Source organism: Bombyx mori, chromosome 5, assembly GCF_030269925.1.
Source record: "Bombyx mori chromosome 5, ASM3026992v2".
Lineage (NCBI taxonomy): Eukaryota > Metazoa > Arthropoda > Insecta > Lepidoptera > Bombycidae > Bombyx > Bombyx mori.
This window is the reverse complement of record NC_085111.1, coordinates 1,739,193-1,760,972: the sequence shown is the minus strand read 5'-3', so window position 1 is coordinate 1,760,972 and position 21,780 is coordinate 1,739,193. Positions and strand designations below refer to the sequence as shown.

At 36.4% G+C, this 21,780-nt stretch overlaps 2 protein-coding genes across 2 annotated transcripts; one reads left to right on the top strand and one right to left on the bottom strand.

Annotated features, from left to right (window-relative positions):
- Nucleotides 1–879: 879 nt before the first annotated feature.
- LOC101741626 (carboxypeptidase N subunit 2) lies at nucleotides 880–10,980 on the bottom strand. The gene is made up of 4 exons (XM_004926199.5): nucleotides 10,886–10,980; nucleotides 9,504–10,457; nucleotides 4,729–5,149; nucleotides 880–3,070 (listed from the first exon to the last, which is right to left on the bottom strand). Exons 3-4 carry the CDS (start codon nucleotides 5,109–5,111, stop codon nucleotides 1,213–1,215), a joined length of 2,241 nt encoding a protein of 746 aa, XP_004926256.1. The 5' UTR covers nucleotides 5,112–5,149; nucleotides 9,504–10,457; nucleotides 10,886–10,980; the 3' UTR covers nucleotides 880–1,212.
- A 2,001-nt stretch (nucleotides 10,981–12,981) lies between these two features.
- LOC101741766 (immunoglobulin-binding protein 1) lies at nucleotides 12,982–20,413 on the top strand. Its single transcript, XM_004926200.5, has 7 exons — nucleotides 12,982–13,217; nucleotides 13,815–14,023; nucleotides 14,674–14,791; nucleotides 15,280–15,505; nucleotides 17,061–17,214; nucleotides 17,991–18,075; nucleotides 18,757–20,413. The coding sequence occupies exons 1-7, from the start codon at nucleotides 13,092–13,094 to the stop codon at nucleotides 18,865–18,867; spliced, it is 1,029 nt and encodes a 342-aa protein (XP_004926257.1). The 5' UTR covers nucleotides 12,982–13,091; the 3' UTR covers nucleotides 18,868–20,413.
- The last annotated feature ends 1,367 nt before the right edge of the window (nucleotides 20,414–21,780 follow it).

The window sequence follows — 21,780 nt, the reverse complement described above, 5'->3', positions numbered from 1 at the left end:
CTTAGCACCAGGTGGGCTGTTAGCTCGTCCACTGATCTAAGTAATCAAAAATGTTATAGCTGATGTAAAGGACCGTAAATGTAATGAAGTAATCTTTCACATCCTGAAAATCTAAATAATGATTTGGAAGGTCGAATCCATATTATTCTACTAGCTCGCTATTGCTGTTCACTTCTTGTTCCTTATAAATCGCAATGGCGCAGCTTAGCATCGAATCCATTTGCTAACACCATCCAGCTGCTGATTCTTTATGTACCTACTTTCAAACACGTTTTAACAGGTCTGTGGTGACCGTGTTGTATTCCTAAACGAATGCCGATTAGAAATTGATAGATTGTTTATAGCCGCAAATGAGCAGACGAGATTATAGATCGCCTGATTTCAATTGTATTGGAGATTAGCTGACCCGTCCATCAAGTCGGAACGCATAGCTTTACGCAAAAACAGGCAACCAATGTAATTAAAAGTACTTTTACGGATTCTTGCCTTTTTTTAAAAGTCATTTAATTATTTCCGAGGTCACGAATAATTTACAGTTTTCGTCGTCGCGGACCGCCGGTCGTGCGTGACCGTAAAAGTGGCTTTAATTACGTTTAGGACTCGGAAAAACCTAACAAAATATTTTGGGCAACTAATGCCCTAAAACGGTTGGTGATCGCAGTATCCTACTATTATTTTACTCAGAGAATGCTAAGGCCTCTGAATTCTGATACTCTGAAGTCATCTTATATGACACCCACGGGAAGGGATAAGGTTATATTCCAGACTAGTGTCTACACAGTTAATACGGCTACTTCTCCCAAAATTAACCCACATAAAGCTTATAGCTTCTTTCCTTCATTCTAGCGGTGGTTTACAATGTAATGAAAATCGAAGAAATGAATACAAGTAAGGCTGCAGCGTTTATTTGTAACCGTATAGTGAAAGCTAAATCTAAGAGTTATAAATATTTTAGGACGATGAAAGATTTTCCGTTTGAGTTACAATAAATGACTAGTTTGAATAGCGGAAACGTGAAAATTTATATTCGACATATTTCTATTTACTTCGACGTACACATTGATCTTGAAATCGAAGATCATAGAATCTATACGTTCTGAAAATACAAAATAATATCTAATATTATTGGACGTGAACGGAATAAAAATTATCACTTAATACATATATGTGCTAAATAGCACTGCTACCATTTCTCAAATTAACTTTCATTTGCTATCTTGATTTTCTGCTAGTTTCAGAGTCTATTTCCGTGGTGTTGTTTCTCCTGAACAACCTTATCGTCATAATAAGCGTGGCTAAACCAAGGATAATCGCTATTAATGCAACTATTACAACGCCGGTAGGTATTTTAGGTCCGTTCGTGAAATCAAATATCTCTGCTACCAAAGCTATGGGCCTCAATATTTTCACGACGGGCTCGCATCCAGATTCCCGCACATATTTTGCCCAAGTCCTGTTAGCGTAAATAAGTTCTCTTGGTTTTATGAACGGTCTTCTGCCTGGTACTGTCTTGTTTAACATTAAACTCGCATTTCGAAGTTGAGTTTCATTATAATGACAGTATAGATATTTTTTCTTCTTATTTCCTTTTACAACGATATCCTTTTCAGCACTCTTGGCCCCAACGAGCACGTCTAAGTCACCCTTTATCATGTTAGCCCAGTCCCACATCTCAGCGATTTTGCAGTCGCAAATAAATGGATTCCCTAGCAGGTTCAAAGAATGTAATTTCGGATTGTGCGTGAAAATTTGCGGATCGATTGTCGTTAAATTATTATAGCTTAGATTTATTTTCTCTAGATGCTTTAAGATTTCCAAAAATGCCAAATTTCCATCGTTAGATCGTAATCTATTGCCTGACAGATTCAGTTCAGTTAAGTTTATTGTGTTTTTGAAAGCATCAACTTTGAGTGATGTTATATTACAATTACTTAAATCGAGCGTCGTTACTTGCGACAGCTGTTTCGGGAACACGGGTCCTTTATCGGGAATAACCAAAGGATTACTTCCTAGTTTTATTTCTCTCAAGTCCATATAAGTTAGGTTTTTAAAAAATACGTTAGCGTTTAAGGGCCGTTTTAAGCCACACATTTCTAATTCTAACGTAGTTAGTTGCGTCAGATTACCGAAGAGACCGGCTTCTAGGGACAGCAAGTCGTTTCCAGAGAGAACTAATCTTTTCATCGAGGTCATCTTGGCGAACGAATCTGGCCCAATATACGATAAATTACTGTGACCCATATTCAAGTATTCTAATTTTTCTAATGGAGCTAAAAGTCTCGTGAAAACATTATTCAGAGGATTATGCGATATGTCTAGTTCTAAAAGATTGTCGAAAACATTAAAGTTATCTGGAAGATTGCGTAGGCCACAATTGCTTAAGAACAACCTTTCCAATTTCGGTAGCGGAGCGAGCGCTTCTTGTAAGTCTGCCGCAAATAGTGGATTACCAGAAAGATAAAGACTTTTCAATCTGGTCGCATTAGCGAACGCTTCGCCGGACAGAGGGCCCTGGATGCGGCAATTGGATAAATCGAGCAATTCTAAATGATTCACGCTACTGCCCAACGTAGCAGCGACGTCTAAATCATGCAGCTCATTATCTGCAAGTACTAACGTCACCAAATACGTACAATTCGAAAATGTGTCTTCTGAAAGGTATGTTATACCAGTTTTCCTCAAATTCAGATATTCTAGTCTGACCAATTTTCCGAGTACTTCAGACCAATCTGTGTGCTTTAGATAGTTTCCGGCCAATTCCAAATTCTTCAGGTGTGCAGCATTAGCGAATAAAACTTCTGAAATGTTCGAGAGCTTGCAGTCGTTGAGTTTCAAAGTTTCTATGCTTGTTAAGATATCGAAAACGCCGGTTGCTAAATTTTTCAGAGGATTATTGGAGAGGTCTACTGTCATAAGGGTTGTGATATTGTCAAAGAATTGAGAATTGATGGAGGTTATATTGCAGTTACTTAAATCGAGATACTGCAACGTTGGAGAGACGAGGAAGGGGCCTTCGACGTTGCCTATTGGATTGTCTTGAAGCTCCACGTTTAGCAAACCGCGGGAATCCCTGCGAAATGAAAAAAAAAATACCAGATGAAATTCAAAACATAGATGATACACGTAAATACGTATCAATTAAGAAATATGATATGACGTTACACACGTTATTATTCAAAGGGCTGTGACCGCGATATTCACATTTATTTATTTGTTGCAAGCGCCATGATCACGGGTACATCAGTCTAGCCTACTGAATGCAAAAAATAGTGTAATGCAGATAGCCGGGAAAATTTAAAGTAATTCGTAACTGTATGTTGTGAGTATAGGGAATATAGTCATGGCTACCAGCTGTTAAGAGATTATTGGAGCCCATATATACATATTATCACTCGAATGCCGCTACCCACTTTGAGACATATAGCTTAATTCGCGATTGCTTAGTATGATGACTGACCTACCTTCCAGACCGTAACTATTTTGCGGCAGAATTGGTTCCAACCCGTGCGGGCTTATAGTACGCATTCTACCGTTGCGGTAGATGATACTGTTACAACGAATGTGCGGGTTCGTGTGTCCAGTTTTTTTTCTAATTTATTCTAATTCTAACCTCAAGGTAATAAACTCACAATTAACTCCCATTAGAAATAAACGTTAACATATAGGTATCAACCCATACGGATTTAATTAATATCTAGTGCCCTGAATCCTAAAAATCTACAAATTTTTAAGAGTTAAAGAGATTGAAAACAAAAAAGTAATTCATACCCAATCCAAATAATACATACGTCGGTAAATTGTCAACTATGTGATAAATACCTAAATCAAGTACCAACTGTATGGATAATCCTATAGTATGGATAACCCATCCTGTATGGATAAGCGAATCCAATTTGCATTCGTTCTGTGTGTCCATTATCTAATATTGGCAGCACGGTACCTCTCGACAATTTTCATACCGTCCGCCGTTCCAATAAGTAAACGAGCTATAATTCGGACGATTTTGTCATCAGCTTGTGGTAACACAAAGAATATACCTATGTGAATATCCTTGAAGCGTAATATACTGAAGTTAATCTGACTGTATAGAACGATTGGATGGAGTAGAATTAATAACGTTTATCCAATAATATCAATGACGCGCATTTACAGATTTTCAGAGAATCAATAAAGTTTCTTAATATTTTTGTATTTCTCAATGTAAAGTGAAAAAAATATTGTTGAGTAGTAGATAATTAAAGAAATCATGGCTCCGGAATATCCGGGAGTGGACCGGTATTGCCTCCGTCGAACAGCTGTTCCGGCTGGCTGCAGATAAAAACGAATATAGAAAGCTAACGGCCAACCTTCAGGATTGAAGAGGCACTGGAAGAAGAAGAAGAAGAAGTAGATAATTAAAGCAAATGTGTAACAGTTATCTCCGACATTTCGAAGACCTTACAGTTTTCGTGGTCACAGAAGACCAAGGTGTCATTTGTCGACATTAGGAACATTATGCTAACGATTAGTTAATGTAATAATAATGAACAACAACAATAACGCGAGATTATACCCTACAAGTCGTTTAAAAATATCATATTTCTTGCTTCTGATAAGTTTAATTCAATCTTATGAATTTTCCTTAAGAATTTAAAATACTAATATCATAGTTGGGTCATTTTAGAGACCATTCCCTTGAAAAACAGGTTAAGTCTCGAGCCTAATGAATTACAAAAATAGATTACTCACAAGAACGCCTCGGGGTCCACATAACTGATGTTGTTTCCAGACAAATCAATATCAATCAAGTATTCCAGGCCCTTGAACGCTTCACGTTCGACTCTGGTCAGTCGATTATCAGCTATTTGCAATCTCCTCATCTTGATATCGTTCGGGAAGGGCTTGAGGGTTGTAATGTTGTTGCCGTTCAAATCTAGAATATACACGCTGAGGCTGAGCTCATCATATGGCACTTCGGTGAGGTTACTCTCTGAACAGTCCGTGACCCAGTTGATTCTGAAGTAGTGGCAGTCGCACTCGTCCGGGCACTCCAGCTCGAAGCTGTCCCCGTTGAAAGCGTAGCTAAGACCCGTTGCGATGAGACAGAACACTAAGCTTGTTTTGAGAGCCATTGTGTGTTCGTTAATAGCGTGAGGTTGTCATTTTAAAACTGAAAGAGAACAATGAGAGAACTTCATGAGAAAATGGATGATGTTAAGATTTTATTTTTTTTACCGTGAAGGACGAAGGGATTCGCGATTCATCCGGTGCTAAGTGGTTACCGTAGATATCACAACGTGAGGGCTCTTCAATCTTGAGACACCTTGAGACATGAGGTCGGATCTCAATTGAATTATTTAACTACTCGCATGATTTTAACACTTCACGAGTACACTGGACGCCTTATCCACGACATGACGACTTACCATCAGACTGTTCTGACGAAATATATTTTGAGTACTAGCCTGGCGTTATCCACTATTCGTGGGCCGTATGCTAGTCTGCCTAGAGCAATAAAAAAAAAGTCCACATTTTTTTTTAATGTTTTTTTGGGTCGCTTTTTATTTTTATCGTGTTTCAACAAATCACAACGGTGTTAAAAAGTTTTCACTTTTTTTTTTTTTTATTGCCTTTGTAGGCAGACGGGCATACGGCCCACCTGATGGTGAGTGGTTACCGTCGCCCATGGACTTCAGCAATGCCAGGGGCAGAGCCAAGCCGCTGCCTACCGCTTAATACTCTCCATAAGCCTCGTTTGAAGAAGGACATGTCATAGCGCTCGGGAAACACCGTGGAGGGGAGCTCATTCCATAGCCGGATGGTACGTGGCAAAAAACGTGACCGCGTACGTGACCGCAGTGGCTCCAGGTAGTATGGATGAACTCTACTCCGGTGGCGGGCGGTGCAATGGTAAAAACGAGATGCTGGTATCATCTCGAACAATTCCTCAGAGCACTCCCCATGGAACATACGGTACAAAATACAGAGGGAACCGAAGTCCCTCCGCAGACTTAGAAAATGTTTATGTAGTTATGTAGTGCTCTGACTTAATTCGATGCTCCGCTTAGCCTCCTATCTCGATTGGTCATGTTGTCAATCTCACACGGCTTTTTACCACCGCGATACCGTCGTGTCTCGCCAGTAAAGCTATGACGCGTTCCTACCTAAACAACGGGATAGCGGGATAGTTGTAATGGCTCAATGCGAGCATTATCGTTGGGCTGTCAATGGACTCCGTTTCAAATCAAGTAGGTCGTTACCTCGTCATGCATACACATACATCGATACATTTGTGAATTTTAATGACTTTATAGTTAATACTTCAGAAAAATCGTGACATGAGAGTCAAGCTCACGTTTATAATATATTATACAACTTTACTAATTAAATAAAATAAAAACTATTTTATAATTTAATTGTAAAAGTACCTATTCTTAACCAATTTCATTTTTACCCAAACATATTTATTTTCGTGTAACTAAACGTAATGTAAATTTAATAAACATTAACAGAACGTTCAACAGAGCGAGAAGGGAAAAAGGGAGGGCTTTCTTTGTAATTTACATTCCTGTGAAACCGGCCAACAGACACAAACAGGTTATAATAGAAAACGACTATAAAAGTATTTGCGTATTTCTTTGTTCGGGTTACATTCAAGATAGTTCGAGAGTATTACAATGATTGTGTAAGCCAGGGTCTGCTTGGACAATGAACGTAATAGGCGTCATCCGGATCGCGGCGGAGTATTTCCCGCTAGAATTTTCCAGAAAGGACAAATTATGCAGTTAGGTCATGCGTTGGAGATGTGACCGATCGATCATGTGATAGCTGCCGTTGGATTAGATCAATCGCTACGTTCGTTATGAATGGGGTTTGTTATTGCATTTTCGTTTGAGTGGGTGTCGTGTGCGCGACGAATTACACTTTTAATATCATAATTATGGTTCGTTGTTTTCTACTACACATACTAAATTATTATCAATCAATGAAAATCTGTTACGTCGGAATAATCGATGGCTTTAATAAAGAATATTAAAATATAACCTGTTAATAAATGACAAAACAAGGGAATATTGTCAACTAAAACTCATTCTATGGTTAATTGAAAATAGCTTAAGCACACTAAAATAATACTTAAAATGGTAACACAAGAAAAAATAATGTGGCCAGTAGTCATTTTGTAATACGACCCAATAAATTATTAAAATTAATCGATTTTTTTAATATCGTATTATCCCCATCCCCAATGGTGAATAATCGTGATTGTACATAAGCAAAAATCAAAACTAATGACCGCCCAATTTCACATTCAAAATCTAATCTCGGAACTCAGTGCACCTATAACAATACTCGGACACGTTAGGCGGAATAGTTTTAATTCACTTCAGTAAGATAAGCAAATTCTTTTTTTTTATTGCTTCGAAGGGCATAACAAGCTGAGCCTTCTACTTCTATATATCGTATCGAAAACATCCAGAAAATATTCTCTTTTCAAGTCCTTATTTTCTTCTTGAAGCACAAATACCTTGATGTGGTAAGAACGCAACAACTTTATTAACAAGATCAAGTAATATATAAAGATCTCGAGATGGATGTATTAAACAATAGCATTGCACAGACGATAGAATTGAAATAATATGTATTTTTCATACGGTTGTTTTTCAATGCCAATCACTGCATATAGCTTACCGTTTTAAAGTGTTGATCCCGCGAAATTTTAAAACAATTAATAATCGTAAAATTTCTACACGCGAAGACCTTAAATTGTCTGTCTGTCAAATTACAATAATTAATTATTATTACATATATGTGTGTAGGTATGTATACTTTAAAATATTTAGTATTCCAAAGTAAATAAATAAAAACCTACTTCGAGGTTGTAGATATTTGGAAGATTCAATTGTTAGAAAACATTAGTACCTTCGGGGACCTTCGATTTTTGTGGTCTTTCAATGCACCCTAGTTGCTTAGCATGTGAAAACCCAAGATAACTATTATCAATCAAAAGTTAATTGGCAAGGACCTGATGAAAATATTGGTGGTATACATTTTTTGGGATTTTTTCTATGAGGTACATTAAGTACTGTGTTCAAAATTGGTAGATAATCTTAGAATCCAATTAATTATTAATAACTATTATCTATGGTTCATTATTTACATTCGATCATTTTACATCTATCAGTAGGTTTTTGTATTCTCATTTGACATAGTAACCGTCAATTAACTTAATTAGATGTATGTAGTCATAGTCAATACACATGAGGCTTATAATCCTCATTCACATCACGTTAAAATTTGAAACTTATAGCAATCTTAACAAATACAATATTTTTGTCACTAAACAATGAAGATTTTTTTACTCTCAGACTCGCGAATCGTAATATGTCCTTGAATTACAGGAGTTAACTGGGCTTTTTTTTATTTTTTATTGCTTAGATGGATGGACGAGCTCACAGCCCACCTGATATTAAGTGGTTACTGGAGCCCATAGACATCTACAACGTAAATGCGCCACCCACCTCGAGATAATATAAGTTCTAAGGTCTCAGTATAGTTACGACGGCTACCCCACCCTTCGAACCGAAACGCATTACTGCTTCACGGCGGAAATAGGCGGGGTGGTGGTACCTACCCGTGCGGACTCCCAAGAGGTCCTACCACCAGTGATTACGCAAATTATAATTTTGCGGGTTTGATTTTTATTACACGATGTTATTCCTTCACCGTGGAAGTCAATCGTGAACATTTGTTGAGTACGTATTTCATTAGAAAAATTGGTACCCGCCTGCGGGATTCGAACACCGGTGCATCGCTTCATACGAATGCACCGGACGTCTTATCCTTTAGGCCACGACGACTACTGAACCGCATGGGCTGAACCGATGCCTTATGGTCATTAATTGCCATTAATGGCCATTAATACACAGAGTTTAAAGGACTTAAAGCATATTCCTGTAATTCATAAAACATATTTATTAACCTGCTTGGCAATGACGTTAGTCTTACTTCTACTAAAATTAGGTTCGTTAGTTAAGTAATACTGGCTGTATAAAAACGCAACTCTATACATTGTTTTTTAAAAAGTAAAGACGATATGCATAGAATCAAAAAATATTATATAATAAAATATGGAATAAAATATGTACATATATAAAAAGGTATATATGATAAAATATTGATCTTGATTTTAAAATTGATTTCATTCAATTGATTTAATATTCATTTACTAAACGTAAATGAGATTGTTATATTGCGCTTCTAAAAACTAGATTTCACTGCGTTTAGCAATTGCTAAATCGTCTTAACAAGAAAAACGTAAACAGAATAAATGAGAAAACCTAATTGCAAAAAAGAACACAAACAGCACCTCAAAAACCGACATTACAAATGATCGCTTGTCGCGGTTACGTTTTTTTTAAATCACAGAATGAAAGCTAAGAGTATAGACTAATATTAAATACGACAAATAAACAAATTGATCGTCGACCTTTAGGGTATTATGTAGTTTGTGTGAGTATACTTACATATTGTGTGATTTCGATACGTGTGCCTTCTGTCCGACTGCCGGCTCTACTGGGTGGACCAGTGTGTACGGACTAGTGACCGTTGTTTACTGCGCGCATTCAGTTGAATACTCACCACCCGTCCCACATGATTTAACGAGCTAAACGGCTACATCTATTGTAGCCGAACGTGTACTTAGTATATGAAACCACAATAAACTTCACCTTGCTCGTACAACGTGACCCAAAGAACGGATCCGCTCGGGAAAGTATAGTCGTAAATCGTTAAAACTATTTAGGCGGGAGCTGCGTCGTAAGCGTCTAGACTCTAGAGACATGTAATTTAAATTTGGATACATTAATTTATAGAATAGCTAAACATCAATTTAATTGAAATGAAGAGGACTTTATAATGTTTTGAGCATGAGCTCACAGGTCAACTGACGTTAAACGTCTACTAGAGGCCTTAGATATCAGTGTGCTTAGTGCGAGTTTTTTTACGTTTTCGATAGCGTAAAAGTTCACTCAAATTTGTAAGCAGTTGGAACAGCGCCCCTAGCGGCAAACGTAGGCAAACGTTCCAACTCCATACAAGTATAATTAACTTTTACTTTATCGAAAATGTTAAAAATCTGGCACAAAGCACACTCAACACTGAATATGAATGCCACCCACCTTGAGACTCATGATTAAATTGTATTAGTGGAACGGCAGCTATTCCAACCAACTATGTAATTGCTTCGCAGCAAAGCTAGCGAGGATGGTGGTTACACTCGTGCTGCGTTTAATTTTGTATTATTAGCACCGGTACTTTAGATTAGAACTATGGGCGCATAAAGTGCAACTATTTGCATGAGTTTGAGGAAGCCGTTGTTAGACGATGACACATGTAGTGTTGTTAGTCGCCATTATCCACTATTATCAATTAGATCACTTGATTAACAGCATGGATGACTGCTAGCCTTGACCCGCAATCTGCGAAAAAAAATTACAAAAATATATTTTTGACATAAAGTTACATTTTATGAACTTTTGCTCCAAATTTTTTCGATATTTCGTTGATCGATGTTTTTCGAAAAAAAAAACACAAATAATTTCCTATAGCTTATTAGTTTAGTAATATAATATTGCATTGATTTAATCTAGGCTGCGTAATCACTTCAAGTAATTGCATTGTTCGACGGCAACCGCAAGACGTAAGACTAAGACGAGTGCAACAAGACATCGTAAGTGCAACAGTGGGCAGCACGTCTTACAACAATTACGCAACGCCTGATCTTTTATTAAAAGTAGATAAATTATTAGTTACTGTAGGACGGTTAAATTTGAGGGAATTGGGTTATGTAGGTAAGGGGCTATTTAAAAACACTCTGCTTCATGGTTAATATATTTATAATCATTACGTTACAAAGACTTTGTACGCTATTACACCATTACACCATTACAATATTTTATTTTTATAAAATCCTAAGATGTTGCTCTGTCCGTGTCTAGATGAGAAGTAATTGTTTTGACTGAAGAGAAGACAATCATCTGTTTTAAACATTTAAATAAGCATTCCGATATTCGAAAACTGTAACCTTACATGTGTCAAGTGTTGCCTGCCATTACATTCATATTCAAACTCCAACAGTTACGATATAAAGCACTAAGTTGTAAAATTGTAAAACTATGTACGTTAAAAGTCATAGATTAAATTATGAGATTATATTATAGTAATACCCAATAACAGTCGAAGTTCGAGCGATTTCCAAGCGCGAAACATTGATAGTTTCACTTACATTATATTTCAATTATTATTCCCAAAATATTATATTTTAAGCTTGTTAATATGATTGTCAAATGCCGCTGCCGAAAATTCAGTAATTAATCATTAGCTTGGTACTATATTTATGTATAGCGTCGGGAGTTTTGTCGCCTGTTTCTTTTGAATATGTGAACCCTGAAGTTATGTGAATTGTTTTTTTTAGTTAAGTATTGCTATAGGTTAAAATTTTAAATTTAGTTATTATTAAATATTATTATTAACTAGTTGTGACTCATTGACTGCTTAAAAAGTGAAAGTTCCAAATATTGTGTATTTGAATTAAGTCGCAGGACACGTGCACTCGTTTTTTTTTAAAAAAATACCAAATTACCAATGAAATATTGGTCATTTGCCAACATTTTACGAAGAGGTTAATTTCACTTTGTTTCAATATATTTTTGCTACAAAGATTTGAGTCCAACATTTCAATCTTCAGACTTATTTGTAAAAGCGATGTTTTCTTTGCCTGACGAATTAAACAAAGCAAATTAATTAACATAATTTACCGGTAAAATGGGGCGATTAGGGATTGAGAGGCGAATCGGGAAAAAACCGGGAAAATCTTTCGACGCTCAATATAAGTTTTATATTCGTTGCAAAATCTTCCATTTTTTGTAGTTTAATAGTAGAATGTTGAAAGTTCACAAAACAACTCTGAACATGCATGATAATAGCTACTAACTTATAAAAAATCGCGTTTCAAATTAACTTCCTGTGGTGGTAATTATTTTAGTGCTAGAAACTTTGCTCTCTTTGATTTATTTGATAATAATAGAAGACGACTATGATTTATAAACGTTATTTAGTGTTTGAACCAGCATATATATTAAAGGTAAGTCTCAGTTGTTATTGGTTTTAATGTATTTGATTAAATAAAAATACATGTAAAAATCTGTTGTTTTTGGGGATATTGGGGACGTCTTAGGTACAAATAACAACGAAAAAGAGGTCAATTGGGATGAGAATACGTGAAATGGAAACGACCTAAGTATAAATAGGTACAGGTTTGTAGGGTTGTCTATGTAGATATAACAATATTTTTTAAATTTGTTGGTAAAAATCTGGTTTATTCGAAGCGAAATTGGGAATAAGTCTTTAGTTGAAATAGATAAGCAATTTAATATAAGTAAGTCGATTTTGCAGAGACATGTAACAAGATCAATGAAATCTCAAGGTGGACAAAAATGTCTAAGTAATACATAATAAAATATTTAATATTTGTTCGGAGTAGGGGTATTCATCTGATTAATCCATGGAATAACCGACACACCTAATCTCTTAACCCAGATAGAAATATCAGCACTGTCGATTGCACCTATAATTGAGGTGATGTCTGCCATGTACTTTTGTCAGTTTTTCAATTTTTTTTATTGATGATCACTTTGTTGGTGCAACTAAATAAATAAATTAATTAAAACTCTATATAAAAATAAAAGTAGTGCCAACCCTAGCAAATTTCTCATTTCGTCCCAATTAACCGCAATTTTCGGGTAAATAGGGATTACACCTATTTTTGCATTTTTTGCTTAAACTGGAACGCTAGTTGCATAATTTTCAATTAGACAACAAAGATGCCCCCAAGACTCAATCATTTTGATCCTGATATAGCATTATATACATCAACAACTACCTTAAAATTGCTCATAAAGTTGGAATTTGTCCCTAATCGCCCCATTTTACGGTACTGTTTCCCACTGTCACGTGTCACTGTTGTCAGACGTCAGTGTCAGTATCAGATTGTGACAATTGTTGATTGTTTTAGTGCCGATTTTATTTGGTAAAGAAAACTAAAATAAACCGGAATGGCTGAAGTTGATACAGAGCAAGATATATTAGAAGATTCCTTGAGCAATATATTCGATCAAGGAATGAAATTGTATACAACTGTAGAAACAGTCAAAGAACCTATGAATAGCGACAGTGTTCAGGTAGGTTAGAGCTGTTTATATTTAACCGACTACATTATATTTATTGTTGTAATGAAATTTTGTGATATATATTATATCACAAATATATTTATAATAAATTCATAATGACTGGATATACTCAAAGATCGTACAATGCTCTCCGTGTTCAATACAATAACGCGTTTAGGGTGCTGGTGGTGCTGCCCCGCTTTTGTAGCGCATCCGGGATGTTTGCAGACGCGCACATAGATTGTTTTTACGCTACCATGCGTAAGAGGTGTGCATCTCTGGTAAACAGAGTGAGGGCCAGCTCCAACAGTATCCTGAGCATGATCGCAAGCAGGCTGGACTGTATATACATGGGTCGCTGTGGTGCCATCTCCCATGGGATGTTACCACAGTAATTCATTGTGATGTAAATATAACTACTAACATAGGTCTAAGTCTTATTAACAATTTATATGAGTCATGGATACTTGAAATAAAAACATTATTATTATTATAATAAATAATATATTCATATTTCAATTACTACTACAATAAAAATAAAATAAAAATATGAATGGAAACTATTAAATGTAAATTTAGAAATGCTTTAAATATTATCACAAATAACAGGTAACCATAAAAACTGCAATATCCAAGTTCGAGAAGGCCACGAAACTAGTGTCACTTTCTGGAATGTTCAGTAAAAATGAAAAGTTGGAAGAGCTGCCTACAGAAACATTAAAGTACATGCTATTACCTGCATTACTTGGCACCCTAACGTTGAAAATTTGCAGACCGTCCAGAAAAGATATTATCGAAGTAGCGGAAATATATTTCAAGTAATCCAATTTATATTCTTTAATACCATAAGCTTAGGTTCATCAATCTGGTACACATTGCTTATTTTCATTATGTCTGATGCTGGAAAACAATCTAGGGCTCTCTACCACCATAACAGAATTAGCTAAATGTTTTTGATTGGCATCTATTACGAATTAGCTTATAGATATTAGGCTTATAGCTGATATAAGCCTACTGAGTTTTTCCCAGTTTATTTTGAGGCTAGGGTTTACATGTTGTGATATTCAATTGAAGATTTAAATGTTATGATCCTGTTTATCTCTGAAATCATGTTTTCAGTTTGAACGGTAGATAGGAGATTTGCCACTAATATTATAGCTTAATTGCAAGTCTCAAGATTTTTAGTGCTTTCATTTCCTAGTGTTGCCAGTAGGTTCCAGTTACTATTTAATTATAGGTCTGCTTTGTTTGCTCATTTATCTAATGCTGGTTAACAAATAATATTAACATCAATGAATGATGCAGCCTTGGAGTAGTGTATTCTTATATTACATATTAACTAATTGGGCAGTAAGATTGCAGTGGCATTTGAGTAAAACAAGCATTTAAAAGATGCAATAAAAGCATGTAAAAGATCAGAATTTTGTCTGCTGATATTATTTTTAGTAAATTACTGTTTCGTTCACAGAGATTTTCTTCAAAGATGCAAAGACTATGGGGTCACAGACGTGGAGATCCCACAATTAAGTGATAGCAACAGTTCCTCATCTAGACCACAGAGCCAGCAAGATATAATAGCTGCAATGGTAATATTATTGTCCTTTATACTTATGAAATGAAAGGTCAGATTTTTAAGCAAGTTAGTTCAAAGTTGGTTATTTAAAAAAATCTGTCATCGGGATCTTGTCAAGACTTCCAATAAATGTAGTAAATAGAATTCAGTATTTTTGGCATATTTTCTTTAGTTGGTGATATCATTAAATTCCAACTTCAACTACATTGTAAATAACTTTGCAATCATTGGACTTATGTGTATGTATTCCAGTTTGTAGATCCATCTATCCACAATCCATCATCACATCCACAATCCATCATCACATCCACAGTTATCTAGTTATCATATTGTTTCAAGTGAAGGCAGGTGTGATTATATAATAAATAAAGTATGTAAAAAATATTCTGATTGTCCTGATAGTAATTATCAAACTGATGAGTACAGCAGTACATACGAGTCATGTGCCAGCAAGTGTTATCTTTAATTACTTTGTAAAGTAAATGTAATTTTTTATTTCAGGTTCAAAGTAGAGAAACTAAAATAAAACGATACAAAGAAGCAAAAGAGTTAAAAGAGAAACTCGGTACATTGTCAAAAGCTATGTCATCACCCATTGTTGATGACGAAGTTAAAAGAGAGTATTTTCTGACGATGTTACATAGCTACGTCAATGAGGTCTTGGATGAACTTAGCAGTATTGAACGGGAGAAACCTATACTGGAAATGATTAGTTGTTCTGGTGAAGGTAAAATTTTTTTTTTTGTGAGAAAAGGCATAATTTACAATTGTACAATATTATATTGTAATATATTAGTAGTACTGATTTGAAGTCGTCGTGGCCTAACGGATAAGACGTCCGGTGCATTCGTGTTGAGCGATGCACCAGTGTTCGAATCTCAGGCGGGTACCATTTTTCTAATGAAATACGTACTCAGCAAATGTTCACGATTGATTTCCACGGTGAAGGAATAGCATCGTGTAATAAAAATGAAACCCGCAAAATTATAATTTGTGTAATTACTGGTGGTAGGACCTCTTGTGAGTCCGCGCGGGTGGGTACCACCACCCTGCCTATTTCTGCTGTGAAGCAGTAATGCGTTTCGGTTTGAAGGGTGGGGCAGCCGTTGTAACTATACGTGAGACCTTAGAACTTATATCACAAGGTAGGTAACGCACTTACGTTGTGGATGTCTATGGGCTCCAGTAAGCAATAAAAAAAAAAAACATATATGTATTTACCATGCGCATGCCGAGTCCATTGTGTTCCTGAGATAGGAATTTGAAGAATTCCAATGGCATTGCGATCTTAGTGTAGGTTTAAGTCGCCTCTATCAATTCGCATTAAATTCAACTCCATTTCTCTGTCTGCCTAGCCAAATTTAATATCAGTGCAGCTGTTAGATCAAGTATGGAGCTTACAGAAGTTCTTGACAGGCCAGTCTTTTAGTAGGTTATAGATACATGTCTTGATATACCTCTCTCTCATAAAAACTACAGATTAAACCCTAAAAGAAAAAACAAATACTTTTTAAATTACATAATCATAATCAATTAGAGCGTCCATGTAAACCAACCACTTTATACACTCACACGCACTTACACACATCGACACAACACAATCAGATTCAAACTTATTCTGCAAGTTATCATTCGACAAAATTTATCTACCTATTTAACTGCCTTACCTTTACCTTAGTTGGTACTACAGGTTACTACCTGTGTTCATTAATCATGTTAACATTTTTTGGAAACATAATGTGTTTCTTTAATTGGCTCATGTTTGTGAAAATATCCTCTGTACCTTGTGTCTAGTTAAATGCTGTTGAAACATTGTTGATTAAATAAATAAATAAATAAATTTTAATATTGTAAGTGTTTTATCTGGCAGAAATAACATACATGTTCAGTGTCTTTATGCAATTATTGGAGCCCATAAATGAGATTAATTCACAAGTGCATTGGAAATTACTGATATAATATTTTAAATGGTAATGCACATTTGCTTTTTGGTCTGTAAGTAATATCTTACATTGTTGCTATTTAAACTATGTTAACAATACATAGTACTATATTGTTTGTAATAAATAAAAATTGCTAGCATGGTGGGCTCAAGCATTCAAGGCATTTCAAGGTGAGCCTCAGCTATCACCATCTTAATTAATATCATGTTACTGTCAGAGAAAATGGAATATAATTCACTTCTGTATTTTTGTGTATGTACTTTATTAATTTGTGGTCACCATGACCATTACTATAACGAAAATAAAAGCAAACATAACATAATCCATCCATAATTCCAGTACCATCAACAAAAGAAAAGCCCAAAGCCCGTCCGTTGAAGCCAGTGATAATAACGAGAGATGCAGTGCAAAAAGCTGTGTTCGGTATTGGTTACCCCTCCATACCTACGATGACAGTCGAAGAATTCTATGATCAAAGGGTGCGAGAAGGAACGTAAGTCAAACTAAACAATGCTTTATATTCCAAACAACCTTATATTTATCTATGGTCAATATAAATAAGAATCAATGTTGGTATGTGTGTCATCTATGCATTCCTCAACTAATCATTCAATTGTAAAGAAACTAAATCAAGTATTTTTTGTTGGCTCTCTGTGGGAAATTTTTAGTCATAGTACATTCAACATATGAAATGTAGTGCTAACATTTTGAGGTTATTCGTACAATTTATCGATAAATACTGGAGTGTGACCGGGCTTACCTAGTATTTTATAAGCATGATTATCCTTTTAACTGGTTCTTAAATGTCGACCAATTTACCCCACAATTAACCCCCATGGTGAAACGCATGAATGTTCTTTCCTCCCGGTGACCCGTGCTTAACAACACACTCTGCCATGATTGTGTATTGTTGTGGGCTACACGAACTTCAGGGCAGGCAGCGGCTCGACTGTCCCTTCCATTAATGATGTCAATGAATATCGGTGACCACTCAACTCTACCCACGTAGAGCCTTAAGCAGCTTTTCTGCTGAACTAAAAGAATAAATTTTTGAAAACTGCAATCAATATCGGTTCTGCCATTTTGAAAGTGTGGTTATTGTTATCTATGGTGCATTAGAAATTCGATTTTTTCTTTTTTTTCAATTATTTTATACTCTAGTAAAGAGTTTTAGATTAAAAAATTAGCTGATGCGTGACATACGTGCATAATAACGCCAACAGGTGAAAAAAGGATAATTAATGTTTCTTTTGTTTCTCAATTTGCTAGGTTTCCTGGTACAAGCACAAACATACCCCACACGACGATAGAAAGCACGGGAGACGATGCTGACGAAGCCGAGAAAATACGAAAGGTGATATTATTGTACTTGCATACAAACCGGCAAAACAGTGTTTCTTTGTAGCAGAAGCTCATAGAGGATCATAGGGTCCAAAGGTAGACACGAGGTTGAAGTCACAATCTTATTGTACAACGGCCGAACCAAACAGGCAGGATGCTGATTTTCCAGATTCTACCAGTGGGTAGGCCCTGAGCTTCATGCACAGAAAATGTCACAGAGACAGTTGGTGTGACCGTAAAATTAAAAGAAGTTAATTTATGGCAATACCAAACATGAATTGACTGAGCTTAATTTTTTTTTCGGTATTGGTACAAATATGTATGTATAATGTATAAATAGAACTAGACGATGACCGATTTTGATAACGCCATCTTGGTTAGTTGCCCTCAATTAAGAAAAATAGTATTATTATTCGCCAATAGATGTCGGGAAGAGTTGATTATTAAAAACACGAATAAAACAACATTTTCCGAAAATAAATCGTAGCTAGATCGATTTATCGCCTCCGAAATCCCCTTCCGTTTCCGAGATTCAGATTAGATACATATACATTAATATACAAGAATTGCTCGCTTAAAGGTATAAGATAAGATAATGCTAATAGTTTAGAATCAGAGTAATTATTTCGTAGGTAAATGTGATTATTGCACAAAGTCCTTGTATGAGTAATGAGATTTTTTGGTCATATTCCAGGAGCGCTTGGTGGAAGAGGACGACCCTGAGGAGTTGGAGAGGCAGCGCAACATGGACGAGTACAAGGACGAGCACCGGCGCGGCTGGGGCAACCGACACAACAGGAGCTAATTTGTTAATTGAAGACACGAGTGCATGAAGGGGATATCGTCTTCCCGCATTAAAACTGTATAATCTCAAAACGTACCTACTAATTTTACAGGAGAGTCTTTTAAAGGTTTAACATGTGATATTTTTAATATTAATAATCTTTGCAACATTTATTTTTTTATATTTTACCAGTTAAACTATCTGTCTTATAAATTAAGATAAAATTATGTATTAATTTTGTTAATAGTAGTCAAAACATAGGTACACTAAAAAAAAAAAACTAAACTACACTCTTTTGACAGTATTTATGAGAAAAATACTGGTGATACCAAATAATTCCGCATATTAACTCAATTTCGAATATTTTTGGAAATTGTACACTTTTGATACGAAAAGACGATATTATGATAATTTTTGATATGTTAATTTTGGAAGAAACAGCCAACAAACTTTTGTTACTTGTACTTTTCTTCGTACTTAACTCCTTTATCATATGCAATTTCTAAAAATAGCCTTTAAACCTAGAGTTTTCAGCTCTAATATGGTTTATAGGTACATAACACCTTCATTTAATGTAAAAACTCAAAAATCTTAAAAATGTTACTTAACCCCTTCATCCACTCATGTATTCAATTATTTATTAACACATACCGATACTAGTCGAGACTATCTGAGGGCCGTAAGCATTGGGTGGAAGAAAAATGAAATTGTTTCTATTCTATTCTATTCACTCTTCTCTTCTTTCTGAATTTTTTTAGTTGGTTTATTATGTTAGTTATATGCGGCGTAAATGGTATGTGTGACGTCACGGTGTACTTTGCATTCTGTCATCTTTTGAACATAATATGTATATGTAGTATAACATAGACATCTACAACGTAAATGCCGCCACCCACATTGAGATATAAGTTCTAAGGTTTCAGTATAGTTACAACGGCTGCCCCACCCTTCAAACCGAAACGCGTTACTGCTTCACGGCAGAAATAGGCGGGGCGTGGTGGGTACCACCTCTTGTGAGGCTCTACCTGTCTCTGTAGGTTCACCTCACTACTTATCGATTAAACAGAGATCGTCAGTACAGTTGTGGAAATGCAATGACTGATGGGATTGTATCACAGGTAATTTAGGAATATTGTGTTCATTTTTTTTATAATAAATAAATCTTTGTAAAAAACAAATTTATAAAAAAAATTACTTACTATACTTACGTTTGGATTGTAATATCTGTCACAGTGTCACAAATTTTTAAACCGAACCATAGATTTTACGGTAGGCAGGGGCTTGGCTCTGCTCCTGGCATTGCTGACGTCCGTGGGCGACGGTAACCACTCACCATCGGGTGGGCCGTATGCTCATCTGCCTACAAGGGCAATAAAAAAAGGTGGTTTTTTTTTTTTTAAATATGGCGTATCATAATCTTAAATTCTATTTATTGCTCGACTATTATGAAAACTACATGGAGATAGTATTGTTATTGTTAAAATGAGTTTTGATGAACTGGAATACTTTTTTTTTCCAAACTACTTGTCATGTGTTATGTTAGGCAATAAATGATCAATGTTGCGATTTTTTGGTTTTTACTTTAATCACTAGCCCGTTAAGTCCTAGTTAGTATAGTAATTAAGTTAGTATATTAGTAGCCCGCTAAGTTAGTATGACGATGCTTCTCTCCGTAAATACGACAATACTTGTGGAAGGCATAGGAAGGAATAGCAGCAGACCGAGGCCGACACGAACCGAGTTGGGCTTAGTAGCGAATATTAGGAGGAGTGTCCTATGTCCAGCAGTGGACTTCATGAGGAAATTCTCAGTTCGTATGATTTTTGTAATTTAAAATGTATTGTAATGAGGAAACGATTTAAGACGGGGTTAATAAGAATGGAGATATTTTTTTCGGGCAGAGGTGTCCGGGCACGCGGGGTTCTGCAGATGTTGGGAGCAGACCGCGGGCCCAAGGATATTTTTAGGGTTCTGCCGCACTAAACGACTCCCCTTGCACTCTCTCACCCCATGTCCGATCTCCGGCGGGGTCAGAACCCGCTCAGAGTAGGGGAGGTACCCGCGGTCAACACTACAACTAGACACGCGGCGCCACCCCGTGGAAGCCCGACCAACGGGTCAGTCTCCGCGGTGCAGTAGCCAATCAGGCTGTCCGGACGACGCCGCCGTTGTTCTGGGATACCCGGCTGAGTCAGAAACAGGAACTAGGATACACGAAGTCCATATGACATAAATGACAGTTCAAATGTCAAGCCAAGCCACTTGGTTTTTATTTTGTTACGTATACAAGGCACCAGTTGTAACAATAATATAGTGTGCGTCTCGGCGCCATGATTGTATTTTTTTTCCTACCTAAGCTGATAGCCTTGAGTGGCTATGTCAGCGTAACTGGGCGAGTAAGTAGGTGAGCTCACGAAGCTCAAACCGGGAGTGTGCTAACACTGACCCCAGCAAGAGCAGTGCTTTACAGAATCTACCACCGGATCGGAAACGCGACCCACTGAGAAAATCCGTAGAGAAACTCTGTGGGCTATGTCTGTGGATTAATTTACTCGTCGACACCTTCGTCGCAAGCGACGGGTTCGACAAGGACGGTGACCGCTGCTTATAGTACCTAAAAGCACTGTTAATGGATCGAGAGGATCCGTAATGACATGTGTTTTGGGCGACGTCGACTGTTTACCATTCGGTCCACAGGATCGGGTATGTAATTACCGCCGGCTACGACAAGATAGTTTTCATGTCGTGCCGCCTTTTCAAAGTGCTTGATTGATATTGATCAGAGATCGCCGGAAACGAGTCTCATTAACAACGTGTTACAAGATAATTTTGTTGTACTTTCGTTTTCGTTGTGACTACAGTGAAAGCAGTAGGCACAGGGCTGTCGGCGTATATGAAATGGAATGTCAAAATGTCAGAAGGGATTAATTAAAA

What these genes read in the sequence shown, in the direction of transcription:
- LOC101741626 (XM_004926199.5), bottom strand. Translation starts at nt 5,111, where the DNA reads ATGGCTCTCAAAACAAGCTTAGTGTTCTGTCTCATCGCAACGGGTCTT. An exon ending in GTGGACCCCGAGGCGTTCTT is followed by an intron (nt 3,071 to 4,728) that starts GTGAGTAATCTA and finishes TTCATTTCGCAG; the next exon opens with GGATTCCCGCGGTTTGCTAA.
- LOC101741766 (XM_004926200.5), top strand. Translation starts at nt 13,092, where the DNA reads ATGGCTGAAGTTGATACAGAGCAAGATATATTAGAAGATTCCTTGAGC. An exon ending in GATTAGTTGTTCTGGTGAAG is followed by an intron (nt 15,506 to 17,060) that starts GTAAAATTTTTT and finishes CCATAATTCCAG; the next exon opens with TACCATCAACAAAAGAAAAG. An exon ending in CAAAGGGTGCGAGAAGGAAC is followed by an intron (nt 17,215 to 17,990) that starts GTAAGTCAAACT and finishes TCAATTTGCTAG; the next exon opens with GTTTCCTGGTACAAGCACAA.